This window comes from Bombina bombina, unplaced genomic scaffold, assembly GCF_027579735.1.
Source record: "Bombina bombina isolate aBomBom1 unplaced genomic scaffold, aBomBom1.pri scaffold_1762, whole genome shotgun sequence".
NCBI lineage: Eukaryota > Metazoa > Chordata > Amphibia > Anura > Bombinatoridae > Bombina > Bombina bombina.
Window position 1 is genome coordinate 21,244 of NW_026511791.1, and position 15,000 is coordinate 36,243.

A 15,000-nucleotide genomic window follows, 5' to 3' on the forward strand; every position below is an offset into this window, starting at 1 on the left:
AGCACATAGTGACTGTCAGTGAGTCTCTCTCTGGACTGCCCTGTAAGTACTGAGTTGAAGGGGAGCAGCACATAGTGACTGTCAGTGAGTACTCTGGGACTACACCACACATATTCAGGGGGGAGGTTTACAAGCCATTTGCTGTGAAGTGTGGGAATTTAGAGCAGGTTGTGCATTGCTTACAGTCAGCACACATGGCTATTGCAGTACTGACAGCTGTGGTTGTGAAAGACAGGTAAGGACATCACATTTATTGCCATCTGTGTTGCTTCCTGGCCAGCAGAAATAATATTGTTAGTGAGTAAAGTAATAATTTTTAGCAGCAGGACAGGTTTACCTTGGTAGGTTTTTAATGCTGTGTTTTTAATTGCAAGATTTTAGTCTGATAGCTGCATATGGATATTAATTGAGTTGTTTTTTTTTTAAAGTTATTATCTGTAAACTATTTTACATCTGTATTTAACTCTGTGGCAGTAAAAGTATTGGAGGTTGTGTGTGTGAAATGTATGGTTTTGCTTTAATTCTGTTTTTTATTTAACTATAGTAATAGAGGAATAGATGTATGTGTTTGGGCTAGATCAGCATACACAGTGCAGGTGTAAGGGTGTGTGTGCCTTTAAGACAGAGATCTGCTTATCTCCCCCACAGCAGTGAGCAATAGAACCTTTTTTACACTGGTGCTGCTGCAGGAATCATGTGGGTGGAGCTAGAGGTAATGCTGGAGTCTGCTGCAAGTAACTACTATATAATTGCCAGTGCTATAGAGGTCTGAAGCTGTTCACAGTAGCTGTGTCTGTTCTTGTAGTCTCCCCTGCTCACTGCTTTCATTTCCTCCATTCCCTCTCAGGGCTGTGTGATGTCTCTCATCCTTCTGGTAGCTATCTCTGCTGTGCAGAGCATGTTTACTGCAGGAAAACCTGCTTTCCAAAAGTTAAAATGAACTGGTTCAGCAGGTGCTTGCATTATAGTGATCCCATTAAAACATAACTCCAATTTTTCTGTCTAAAAGTATGAGGTTGCCTGTATATGTAGGTTTCCCCATGGTACCTGTGTTGTTGTTTTGTTGTTGTTATATAAAGTGACATTTTGAGATGTATTTGGGGGGGGGATCTGTGCATCTGTATGTGAGTGAGTGAGTGAGTGTGTGTTCCTGTATGAGTGTGTGTGTGCATCTGTATGAGTGTGTGTGTGCATCTATATGAGAATGTGTGTGCATCTCTATGAGTGTGTGTGTGCATCTGTATGAGTGTGTGTGTGCATCTGTATGAGTGTGTGTGTGTGCATCTGTATGAGTGTGTGTGTGTGCATCTGTATGGGTGTGTGTGTGCGCATCTGTATGAGTGTGTGTGTGTGCCATCTGTATGAGTGTGTGTGCGCATCTGCATGAGTGTGTGTGTGCGCATCTGTATGGGTGTGTGTGTGCGCATCTGTATGAGTGTGTGTGTGTGCCATCTGTATGAGTGTGTGTGCGCATCTGCATGAGTGTGTGTGTGCGCATCTGGATGAGTGTGTGTGTGCGCATCTGGATGAGTGTGTGTGTGCGCATCTGGATGAGTGTGTGTGTGCGCATCTGTATGAGGGTGTGTGCGCATCTGTATGAGAGTGTGTGCGCATCTGTATGAGAGTGTGTGCGCATCTGTGTGAGAGTGTGTGTGCATCTGTATGAGAGTGTGTGCGCATCTGTATGAGAGTGTGTGCGCATCTGTATGAGAGTGTGTGCGCATCTGTATGAGAGTGTGTGCGCATCTGTATGAGAGTGTGTGCGCATCTGTGTGAGAGTGTGTGTGCATCTGTATGAGAGTGTGTGCGCATCTGTATGAGAGTGTGTGCGCATCTGTATGAGAGTGTGTGCGCATCTGTATGAGAGTGTGTGCGCATCTGTATGAGAGTGTGTGTGCATCTGTATGAGAGTGTGTGTGCATCTGTATGAGAGTGTGTGCGCATCTGTATGAGAGTGTGTGTGCATCTGTATGAGAGTGTGTGCGCATCTGTATGAGTGTGTGTGTGTGCATCTGTATGAGACTGTGTGTTCTTAACCTACAAATGTGAGAATGTGTACAGTAACTAAAAGTAAAATTTTACTTGCAATACTGTACAATTTCCCTAATTTGTAGGTTAAGAATTCCCAAGACAGGCCAAACAGATTGTTTACTGACATTAAATGATATTGAGAAAAATAGAAGCTATAGTACTTCATACATTTGTTATTTTACATAAAATAACATGTAGTTCTATAGCTTCTATTCTTCTAAATGTTATGTGAAAAGTCTCTGCACAAAGTGGAATCTGTTACTATAAATACCTATCTAAAGCATTTCTCATTTTAACATGCTTTTTTTGATTAGCATTGTTTCCAACATTCTTCATAGCTACGCAAAAGCTTTACTTCCTAGTTATGAATAATGAAACAACTTTGCAATATATTTTCATTATTTATTTTACCCCCTTTCTCATGTAATTTAGCACTGAAAGTTGAGCAATTTCTAATGATCAGAACATGGAATTCACCTTGCTTACTTCTGAAGGCTAATCCTGCTACATATCAGTCCCTAATTGGCTTTAGTAGATAACAGCTGCAAAACTATTTATACTAACTTTATGACAGTGGCTAACCTTGTTGTCTGAGAAAAAAAGCGTAGATTAGCTTTTATATTTTACTTATGTTATTTAATTTGATTTTTTCTTTTGGTATTCTTTGAAAAGTATACCAAGGTAGGCTCAGGAGAAGCATTTACTTTGAGCTAGCTGCTTGGAGCTAGCTGCTGATTGGTGGCTGCACATATATGCCTCTTGTCATTGTCTCATTTAATATGTTCAGTTAGCACCCAGTAGTGCATTTCTGCATATCCTTCAACAAAGGATACCAAGAGAATGAAGCAAATGTATTAATAGCAGTAAATTGAACCTGCAAATTTAATTGCAAATTTAAGCTGCTTCTGTTGCGTGCATATATGTGTTTCTCCAGTGTATCATCACCAGTGCCTCACCAGCCTCTGAACTCACTCACTGCGGCTACATAAATACAATGTTAAAAAAATCTGTCTTCTTTTAAAAAGCAATTTACATAGTGCAGTGTTTAAAAATAAATAAATAATAATTAAAAATATGCGGTAGAGGAAGATATGCAATAAGAAAGACGTCTTATTGGGTTAATTTAAGAGAGAAATAATTGTGAAATATCTAATCTCTCTAATACCACTAGTCAATGCTATTAATCCTTAAAGGGACATTAAACACTTTGAGATTGTAATATAAAATGATAAATTGTATATAATAAAAAAACTCTGCAATATACTTTCATTATTTATTTTGTCCTCTTTGCCAGTAATTCCATTCTGAAATTGTGAGCTTTTCAGTTCTTGTTAGAAATGGAAGTGCAGAACACTGTTAAATCCAGCACAACCATTGGCTGCACACTCTAGTGACCTATGTATAACTGACCCTAATTGGCCACAGCAGAGCAGGTAACACAAGTTACAACATGGCAGTTCCCAGTGTTTTATAGACACTAAAATTTTACACTTATTTTGTCACATTTTAAACAACTAATGAAACTTTAAAAAATACATCTACATGTTAGTCATGGACTAATCTTTTCTTTGAATGCATCATTCTATCTAGCATGTATTTAGTGTTTAATGTCCCTTTAACAAAGAGGACCTAAAAAGGAAAGGACAGAGGCGCCTACAACGGATTCTCCTTTGTTTTGTTTGCGGCCACAAGCGCACCTCCAGCTGGGATTCTCTGTTTTCTCCACCTTCGTTCTAATCCTTAACAAGCATCATGTTTTACAGAAATAAATGATAGCAATATACATTTCATTGCATGACACAACGTAAACATAAATGTCCATGTGGGGGGTCTATATAGGGGAGTCTACCAGATCCGCTAAGGAAAGAATAATTGAACATAAGAGCAATATTAGAACTGGTAATGTGAAAGCCCCTCTAGCTGCCCATTTTATAAAAGCAAACCACTCCATAAGTCAATTGAAATTTCAAATAATTGACAAAGTTGATATTCCACGTAGAGGGGGGGATAGAGAAATTCTATTAAAACAAAAAGAAGCATACTGGATATATGAATTAGGGAGTCTGGAGCCTAAAGGTTTAAATAGAGACTGGGACCTCACAGTATTTCTATGATTATTATTGATAAGATGTAAATTATAATTGTTGTAAGGTTTGATAAGAAATTAGTAAATTTACTAATCATGGATAAACTGCTATGTATACAGAAGAGGAAATGTATAAATGTAAGCTTAGTTATGAGTAAGTTAAAGTGTTAGATAAGAAAGAGTTAAATACACTTGAGCGCCACCTAGTGGTATACATGTATATAAGTCACTTGTTAGTTTGTATCAGGTATGGCATGAATAAGGGAGACTAATCCCGAAACGTTGCCTTTTTTACCTCCTTAATAAATGAATATTTTATCTGCTGTCACCTGCCTGCTTTTCCTTTGATCTGTGAACTGGGGACCTGGGCAGTGGTCCCTGGGTGACGTGCAGCACCTAAGCCTGTTGTGCTGAAAAGCTATACTTAAACAACGTAAACATAAACCAGACAAGAATGTCCATTAATCAGTGCTTGGCATTAAGGGTTAAGCAGATATTAGTGCATATGTAGCATAGGCGTCAGAATATTATCTCATATAGCAGAGGGAAGCAGGTAATAGTGCGCACATTTCCATAAAGCTTTATTGTGCATAAGCAGCCTTAAGCGATAAGCGATTCATTAAGTACTTCATGCAGGTTTATTAGAAGTGATGCAAAGCAATCAAATATAACAACACTGTGATCCAAACAGGTGGAAATGAACACATATGCTTATAGTTATTGGCAAGCATAGTAATTGAAAACGACCTGGGGGAAATCCTACTATATACTGTATATATATTCATGTAGTTTCACTATTGTGTTATAACGGTTTCAGTTCACACATGTAAATTGTATTGTCATTCCACAGTGTCTAAAGGATCGTTTACATTAAACCCTCGCTGCACATGACAATGCTTCTTTGAACATTAAGTCACTGGCAGAGAACCTTCACCTCCCACAGTGAGAGATTTACTAAAATACCTTTGCAAGATTATGTTCAAACAATCATTCAATCCCTTTAGAACATTTCACCTGCATTTATGATTGCGATGTGGAAACCTTTAGAACATAATTGTGGCAATTCTTTGAACATTGGGCCCACTGAGAGAATGTATGGATTCAGTTCATGCTATGCATTAGTGTCTTATTGAATACTTCTCCCGCTTCTGTCTCCCATCAGTGAGGTGCAGTATGTGGTACTCCAAAACGTGGCTACAATGTCCATCAAAAGAAGGGTAAGATTCTCACTCCTGTATGTGATATGCAAGCTAAATGCCTTTTCCTAGATTAACTCTAAAAACATACCTAATAATAAACAGATCTTGTTTTATGTGTATGAAATAGGAAAACAAAAATAAGTAAAAAAAAAAAAAAAAAGTAATTGCAATAACTGTAAGGCCTCTTTTTCTGAAATGTATTCCTTGTATTTAATTCCAGTAAATACTTGTTTATTAATAATGTAATTTAATAGTCACTTGAGAGGGAGCGAAAAGTAAGAGAAATTATATGATCATGACGAGGCAATGAAAATCCATCAATCATTTGCAAATATGGGGGTCGATCCGATAAAAATCGTCGCCCGCAAAAGTTGGCGACGCCAATATTTGCGCGGGTTTGGTATCCTATATACGGCGTAACCTAGAAGTTACGCGCGTATATTTCTGCCGTTGCCCGTAGTTTTTTGGGCCATAGGCAGGTATACCAAACCAGCGCAATTTGGTATCCAATATACAGCGTAAGGACTTACGTGGCGAAAATGGAGAAATCTTACTCCATTTTCACCTCGCCACAAAAAGCAGCCGTAAGAAGCCTTACGCTGACTATTGGAGCCCCGTAACTCCCTAAACTGGCTGCTAAAATAAACCTAACACCTAACGCATGCGCAATGTCTATCTCCCTGTCAAACGCGATCTTCTAAAATAAACCTAACACCTAACGCATGCGCAATGTCTATCTCCCTGTCAACCGCGATCCCCCGCCGCAATCCCTAATAAAGTATTTAACCCCTAAACCGCCGCCATCTACATAAACTAACCCCCTACTGTGAGCCCCTAAAACCGCCACCATCTAACTGATCTATCCCCTAATGTGAACCCCTAAAACCGCCACCATCTAACTGATCTATCCCCTAATGTGAACCCCTTACACCGCCGCCATCTATATTAAAATTATTAACCCCTAATTTAATCTACCTACCCCGCCGCCAGCTATATTATCTATATTAACCCTAAGTATATTATAGTTAATATAGTTATTACATTATATATATTAACTATATTAACCCTAATTATATTAGGGTTAATATAGTTAATATAGTTACTATAGTATTTATATTAACTATATTAACTCTATCTAACCCTAACACCCCTAACTAAATTCTTATTAAATAAATCTAATTCATATTATAAACTAAAATATTCCTATTTAAATCTAAATACTTAATAAACCCTAAGATAGCTACAATATAATTAATAATTACATTATAGCTATGTTAGGGTTTATATTTATTTTACAGGTAAATTGTTAATTATTTTAACTAGGTATAATAGCTATTAAATAGTTATGAACTATTTAATAGCTACCTAGTTAAAATAATTACCCAATTACCTGTAAAATAAATCCTAACCTAAGTTACAAATACACCTACACTATCAATAAATTAAAGAAACTACAAATATCTATCTAAAAATACAATTAAATAAACTAAACTAAATTACAAAAAAAAAAACACTAAATTTCAAAAAATAAAAAAAAGATTACAAGATTTTTAAGCTAATTACACCTATTCTAAGCCCCCTAATAAAATAATAAAGCCCCCAAAATAAAAATATTCCCTACCCTATTCTAAATTAAAAAAGTTCAAAGCTCTTTTACCTTACCAGCCCTTAAAAGGGCCTTTTGTGGGGCATGCCCCAAAGAAAACTGCTCTTTTGCCTGCAAAAAAAAACACAATACCACCCCCAACATTACAACCCACCACCCACATACCCCTAATCTAACCCAAACCCCCCTTAAATAAACCTAACACTACCCCCCTGAAGATCTCCCTACCTTGTATTCACCCAGCCGGGCCGAACTCCTCATCCGATCCAGGCGATGTGTTCCAGCAAGCGGCAGTGAAGTCTTCTTCCATCCGGGCGATGTCTTGAAGCAAGCGGCAGAGAGTCTTCTTCCATCGGCGATGTCTTCAAGCAAATCGGCATCTTCAATCTTCTTTGTTCGCTCCTCCGCCGCGGAGCATCCATCCGGCACGACGACTTCCCGGCGAATGAAGTTCCTTTAAATGACGTCATCCAAGATGGCGTCCGCCGAATTCCGATTGGCTGATAGGATTCTATCAGCCAATCGGAATTAAGGTAGAAAAATCTGATTGGCTGATTGAATCAGCCAATCAGATTCAAGTTCAATCCGATTGGCTGAACCAATCAGCCAATCGGATTGAACTTGAATCTGATTGGCTGATTCAATCAGCCAATCAGATTTTTCTACCTTAATTCCGATTGGCTGATAGAATCCTATCAGCCAATCGGAATTCGGCGGACGCCATCTTGGATGACGTCATTTAAAGGAACCTCATTCGTCGGGAAGTCGTCGTGCCGGATGGATGCTCCGCGGCGGAGGAGCGAACAAAGAAGATTGAAGATGCCGATTTGCTTGAAGACATCGCCGATGGAAGAAGACTCTCTGCCGCTTGCTTCAAGACATCGCCCGGATGGAAGAAGACTTCACTGCCGCTTGCTGGAACACATCGCCTGGATCGGATGAGGAGTTCGGCCCGGCTGGGTGAATACAAGGTAGGGAGATCTTCAGGGGGGTAGTGTTAGGTTTATTTAAGGGGGGTTTGGGTTAGATTAGGGGTATGTGGGTGGTGGGTTGTAATGTTGGGGGGTGGTATTGTGGGTTTTTTTGCAGGCAAAAGAGCAGTTTTCTTTGGGGCATGCCCCCACAAAAGGCCCTTTTAAGGGCTGGTAAGGTAAAAGAGCTTTGAACTTTTTTTAATTTAGAATAGGGTAGGGAATTTTTTTATTTTGGGGGGCTTTATTATTTTATTAGGGGGCTTAGAATAGGTGTAATTAGCTTAAAAATCTTGTAATCTTTTTTTTATTTTTTGTAATTTAGTGTTTTTTTTTTTTGTAATTTAGTTTAGTTTATTTAATTGTATTTTTAGATAGATATTTGTAGTTTCTTTAATTTATTGATAGTGTAGGTGTATTTGTAACTTAGGTTAGGATTTATTTTACAGGTAATTGGGTAATTATTTTAACTAGGTAGCTATTAAATAGTTCATAACTATTTAATAGCTATTATACCTAGTTAAAATAATTAACAATTTACCTGTAAAATAAATATAAACCCTAACATAGCTATAATGTAATTATTAATTATATTGTAGCTATCTTAGGGTTTATTTTATAGGTAAGTATTTAGATTTAAATAGGAATATTTTAATTAATAATATTAATATTAGATTTATTTTAATAAGAGTTTAGTTAGGATGTTAGAGTTAGATAGGGTTATTATACTTAATATATATATAATATAATAACGATATTAACTATATTAACCCTAATATAATTAGGGTTAATATATATAATATAATAACTATATTAACTATATTAACCCTAATATAATTAGGGTTAATATAGTTAATATAGCTGGCGGCGGTGTAGGGGGATTAGATTAGGGGTTAATACATTTATTATAGGTGGCCGCGGTGTAGGGGGATGTAGATTGTAGGCAAAAGAGCAGTTTACTTTGTGACAAAGCCCCGCCAAAAGCCCTTTTAAGGGCTGGCAAAAGAGCTGTTACTTTGGGGCAATGCCACGCAAAAAGCCCTTTTCAGGGCTATTTGTAGGGTTAGACTTAGGTTTAGTGGTAGGGATAGTTTAGTATTTTAGGGGTTAAATAATTTAATATAGATGGCGGCGGGGTAGGGGGATTAGATTAGGGGTTAATAATTTTAAAATAGATAGCGGCGGGGTAGGGGCTCACTTTAGGGGGTAGGTAAGGTAGATGGCGGCGGTGTTAAGGGCTCACTTTAGGGGGTTAGAGATTTAATATAGCTGGCGGCGGTTTAGGGGTTAATAACTTTATTAGGTAGCGGCGGGCTCCGGGAGCGGCGGTTTAGGGGTTAATACATATTTTATTGTTAGGCTAGTGAGGGGGGATAGCGGATAGAGGGTTAGACGTGTCGGGCTATGTTAGGGAGGCGTGTTAGACTTGTCGGGCTATGTTGGGAGGCGTGTTAGACAGTGCGGGTGATTTAGACTTTAGTCAGGTTTTGTAGGCGCCGGCAGTTTCTAACGTGCCGCAAGTCACTGGCGACGCCAGAAATTTGTACTTGCGCAGATTTCTGGACATCGCTAGTTTGTCAGACTTACGGCACGTTAGCAACTGACGGCGACATATATGGGATAGCTCGAGTTGCGAGCTGAAACTGCGGGCGACGCGGGTTCCCTCGCTTGCGCCGCAAACTACGATCTATATCGGATCGACCCCATGCAGAGGGCTGAAATTCAAAATAAGCTAAATACCAAATAAACATTAATATTACAGGACTAAACCAGGTGGGAAATAAGTCAAATTTATATTTGTTTATTTTTATGTAACTCGGGGGGATAACATTACTGAAAAGGGAAAAAATATAAAAATTATTATTTGTTACATTTTCTGTTCACTTTAAATTTAAACAGCTTTTACTTTATGTTTTTGTCTTCAAAAATTATTTTCCACGGATTTGATTGCTGCTCTTTCATATACTTTATAGAAAATGTTTGAGTACAATTTCCTTTTAAGTACTATGTCATTAAACTACTTGTATGTACAACATAGAAATATAGATTTGACAGCTGATCAGGGACAGAAGGACCATCAATCCTGTCCTTATTTTTCTCTCAAGTCTAAGCTGATCCAATCTTAGGATATGTGATATTTTTTTGCATTCACTACACATACCTTTTAGTCATAGGGGTGACTTTCTATATCTCTGGGAAGCTGTGGGATAGTTAAGGTTAGCACAAGAGTTATATCCTATACTATTTTAACTAATCATAGGATAGCCTTATGCATATCCCAGGCATTCCATAAATCCAGTATTTGTCCTTAAAGGGACACTAAACACTAAATACATTTCATGCACCTCCCTCCAATTATGGGTGCCCCATTATGAAACCTATGTTACTCTGCAGGTATCTGAAGGAGAGGTGCTGCGCATGTGCACACTAGTCAGCCCTGGAATGCAGTGAAACTAGATTTCAACATGGCGGCACCCATGTATAGAGGGAGCCGGGCATAACCTCAATTCTATGCTTGTAAAATGTGTTTAATGTCCCTTTAACACCTCTATTGGATGCCTGTTTCATGACCCAACCATCCTTTCTATATAAGTTATTACAGAAATTACCCATAAAACTGCTACCCACCAGCTTGAGATCAGGATGCCTTGTTCTCATACTGATTATTTGTTAATTATAAATTGATTTACTTGTTTGAAGGCATGTCAGATTAGTAGTGTACAGTATAATCATATTCATATAAATCTATCTTTTTTCAGTGCCTTACCAAACCTCATTAGATAATGTATGAGAATGATTAACCCTCTGCTGGTGTTTTTTATAGGGAATGTTTGAGCCGTATTTAAAGAGTTTCTATATCCGGTCTACAGACCCAACCCAGATCAAGATTCTAAAGGTAATACCATTTGTTAGATATTTTCTTCTTTATAATTAAAAACATTGGGTAGCCTCACCAATTATCAATCCTCTTTAGTCTCTCCTCTTTCAGTGGTCCTTGGGCCCCTACGCTAACACTAATACACCTGTATACTTTGCTCAGTGATCTGATATTGTTGAAGCTAAAGAGTTTGGAGAGACTTTTATAGAATGTACCTCAATGTTTGCAAAAAAATATATTTAGCAATTTGCATTATAAAGAAGCTTGAATTAAATGTATAAAGCCCCCCCCCAGCTGCATTCTAATCTAATGTAACATTTTGCCCAAGCAATTACCAAATTATGATTATATGCGTTTTTCATTTACTTTGTTTTCACCTTCTACAGCTGGAAGTTCTTACTAACCTGGCTAGCGAGACCAACATTTCCACCATATTGAGAGAATTTCAGGTAACTTGTATATTAAATATATGTATATATATATATCTATTTAAGACATAAACATAACTTATAAAAATGATGTTAATTAATCTTATTTTCTTTATTTCACACAGTTTTGTATCTTATAATTAAAAATCAATTCCCCAGGATTGACACCAATAGTAGAGGAAGTATACATTTTAGAAAATGTCATGAAAAAGAGACAAATAAATAAAATTAATGCTAATTCTATCACTATTGTTTAGTATAAACTTGGCTTGTGAAATTGTATAATATATTTTTCAAAAAATAATTATAGGCTATTCTCCCTACCCTCACATGTGTATGTAAACCCAATATACTGTAATGCACAGCCATAGAGCTTTTCAGCAAACGATACCAAGACAACAAAGTAGATGCGATAACAGAAGTAAATTCAAAAGTTCAAGGTTGCATGCTCTCTCTGAACCATGAAAGTTTAATTTAGATTTTTATGCCCCTTTTCTAAGTCCATAAATATTAAAACTATTAAGGCTTTATTGCTTATGTATAACATGGATTTATAATAAAAAAATAGTTTATAATGCGCTACATTTGCAGCCAGTGGAATCAAGCAGTATTTTGTCAGCGCAGAGGTGAAGTGCCAGACAATTTGTTTAAAAAACCACCATGGATCCTTGTGCCATAGATCTGCCACCCATGCCCTATACCTTGCATGGGAATAATTTGACTGTGGTACTCCATTCCATTACAAAATTATTTTTTTAATATAACTTAAAGGGACAGTCTATTTGAAAATGTTTATTGTTTAAGAAGATAGATAATCCATGTATTACCAATTCCCCAGTTTTAAATAACCAAAACTGTTATATTCATATAATTTTTACCATGTGATTACCTTGTATTTAAAGGGACATGAAACACAAATTTTTCCTTCATGATTCAGAAAGAGCATGCAATTTTAACCCTTTAATGACCACAGCACTTTTCCATTTTCTGACCGTTTGGGACCAAGGCTATTTTTACATTTTTGCGGTGTTTGTGTTTAGCTGTAATTTTCCTCTTACTCATTTACTGTACCCACACATATTATATACCCTTTTTCTCGCCATTAAATGGACTTTCTAAAGATACCATTATTTTCATCATATCTTATAATTTACTATAAAATTTTTTATAAAATATGAGGAAAAAAATGGAAAAAAACACACTTTTTCTAACTTTGACCCCCAAAATCTGTTACATATCTAATACCACCAAAAAACACCCATGCTAAAAAGTTTCTAAATTTTGTCCTGAGTTTAGAAATACCCAATGTTTACATCTTCTTTGCTTTTTTTGTAAGTTATAGGGCCATAAATACAAGTAGCACTTTGCTATTTCCAAACCATTTTTTTTTCAAAACTAGCGCTAGTTACATTAGAACACTAATATCTTTCAGGAATCTCTGAATATCCATTGACATGTAAATATTTTTTTTTAGAAGACATCCCAAAGTATTGACCTAGGCCCATTTTGGTATATTTCATGCCACCATTTCACCGCCAAATGCGATAAAATACAAAAAATCGTTCACTTTTTCACAAATTTTTTCACAAACTTTTGGTTTCTCACTGAAATTATTTACAAACAGCTTGTGCAATTATGGCATAAATGGTTGTAAATTCTTCTCTGGGATCCCCTTTGTTCAGAAATAGCAGACATATATGGCTTTGGCGTTGCTTTTTGGTAATTAGAAGGCCACTAAATGCCACTGCGCACCACACGTGTATTATGCCCAGCAGTGAAGGGGTTAATTAGGGAGCATGTAGGGAGTTTTTTGGGGTAATTTTAGCTTTAGTGTAGTGTAGTAGACAACCCCAAGTATTGATATAGGCCCATTTTGGTATATTTCATGCCACCATTTCACCGTAAATGCGATCAAATAATAAAAAAAAACACTTACATTTTTCACAATTTTAGGTTTCTCACTGAAATCATTTACAAACAGCTTGTGCAATTATGGCACAAATGGTTGTAAATGCTTCTCTGGGATCCCCTTTGTTCAGAAATAGCAGACATATATGGCTTTGGCGTTGCTTTTTGGTAATTAGAAGGCCACTAAATGTCGCTGCACATCACACGTGTATTATGGCTAGCAGTGAAGGGGTTAATTATGTAGCTTGTAGTGAGCTTGCAGGGTTAATTTTAGCTTTAGTGTAAAGCTCAGCCTCCCACCTGAAACATCAGACCCCCTGATCCCTCCCAAACAGCTCTCTTCCCTCCCCCAACCCACAATTGTCCCCGCCATCTTAAGTACTGGCAGAAACTCTGCCAGTACTAAAATAAAAGGTATATATATATATTTTTTTTAAATAGCATATTTACATATGCTGCTTTGTAGGATCCCCCTTAGCCCCCAACCTCACTGATCCCCCACCAAACAGCTCTCTAACCCTCCCCCTCTGCCTTAGCGGGCGCCATCTTGGGTACTGGCAGCTGTCTGCCAGTACCCAGTTTAGTAAAAAAAGTAATCTTTTTTTTTTTTTTAAAAATGCCCTTTTCTGTAGTGTAGCTTCCCCGACCAACCTCCCACCACTTGCAGATCACTTAGATACTTAACAATATTTTTTTTTTTTCACATTTATTATAGTTATTTTCAGATTTTTTTTCTGTAGTGTAGCGGTTCCCCCGTGCACACTCCCATGCGTGCGCCCGTCGGTCCTGCCCCCGATCCCGCCCCCCTGCACATTACACGGCGCATCGATGGCCGCCCACCCGCCTCCCAAGTCCGCTCCCACCCACCAACGATACCGGCCATCGATGTCCGGTGCAGAGAGGGCCACAGAGTGGCTCTCTCTGCATCGGATGGCCATTTAAGGTTATTGCAGGATGCCTCCATATCGAGGCATCACTGCAATAACCGGAAAGCAGCTGGAAGCGAGCAGGATCGCTTTCAGCTGCTTTCCACACCGAGGACGTGCAGGGTACGTCCTCAGGCGTTAACTGCCTTTTTTTTGAGGACGTACCCTGCACGTCCTCGGTCGTTAAGGGGTTAAACAACTTTCTTATTTATTTGTATTATCTAATTTGCTTGATTCTCTTGATATTCTTTGCTTAAAAGCATATCTAGATAGGCTCAGTAGCTGCTGATAAGTGGCTGCACATAGATGCCTTGTGTGATTGGCTCACCCATGTGCATTGCTATTTCTTCAACAAAGGATATCTAAAAAATGAAGCAAACTGGATAATAGAGGTAAATTGGAATGCTGTTTAAAATTGTATTCTCTACCGGAATCATGAAAGAAAAATTTTGGGTTTCGTGTCCCTTTAAGCCTCTGCAGACTGCCCCCTTATCTCAGTTCTTTTGACAGACCTGTGTTTTAGCCAATCAGTGCTGACTCCACAATGTTGCCTATATGGCACACATCAGCTAGCGTTGTCTAGCTGTGAAAAACTGTCAAAATGCACTGAAATAAGAGGTGGCTCAGAAATTAGCATATGAGCCTACCTAGGTTTAGCTTTCAACAAATAATACCAAGAGAACAATGCAAATTTGATGATAAAAGTAAATTGGAAAGTTGTTTTAAATTACTTGCCCTATTTGAATCATGAAAGTTTAATTTTGACTAGACTGTCCCTTTAAATATGGACATCTAAATGTTTGTATATGATTGCAATATAATGTTTGGATATTTTGTAAAGAATGAAACTACACACAATTATAAAAAAATTAAATTGCACACTATCAGGTAGATTACGAGTTGTGCGTTCGTGTTTTAACGCTCAAAAAATGGCCATTTCAGCATTAAAACAGCAACGTAGCCATTG

General features: G+C 37.6%; 1 protein-coding gene across 1 annotated transcript in view; it reads left to right on the top strand.

Moving 5' to 3' along the window:
* The window catches only part of LOC128643953 (AP-3 complex subunit beta-2), a gene marked incomplete at both ends in the record, with an annotated part of 45,400 nt that overhangs the window by 16,970 nt on the left and 13,430 nt on the right, over positions 1-15,000 (top strand). Inside the window, 3 exon segments of the mRNA XM_053696720.1 lie at positions 5,280-5,334; positions 10,718-10,789; positions 11,158-11,220. Coding sequence (XP_053552695.1) covers positions 5,280-5,334; positions 10,718-10,789; positions 11,158-11,220 — 190 coding nt within the window.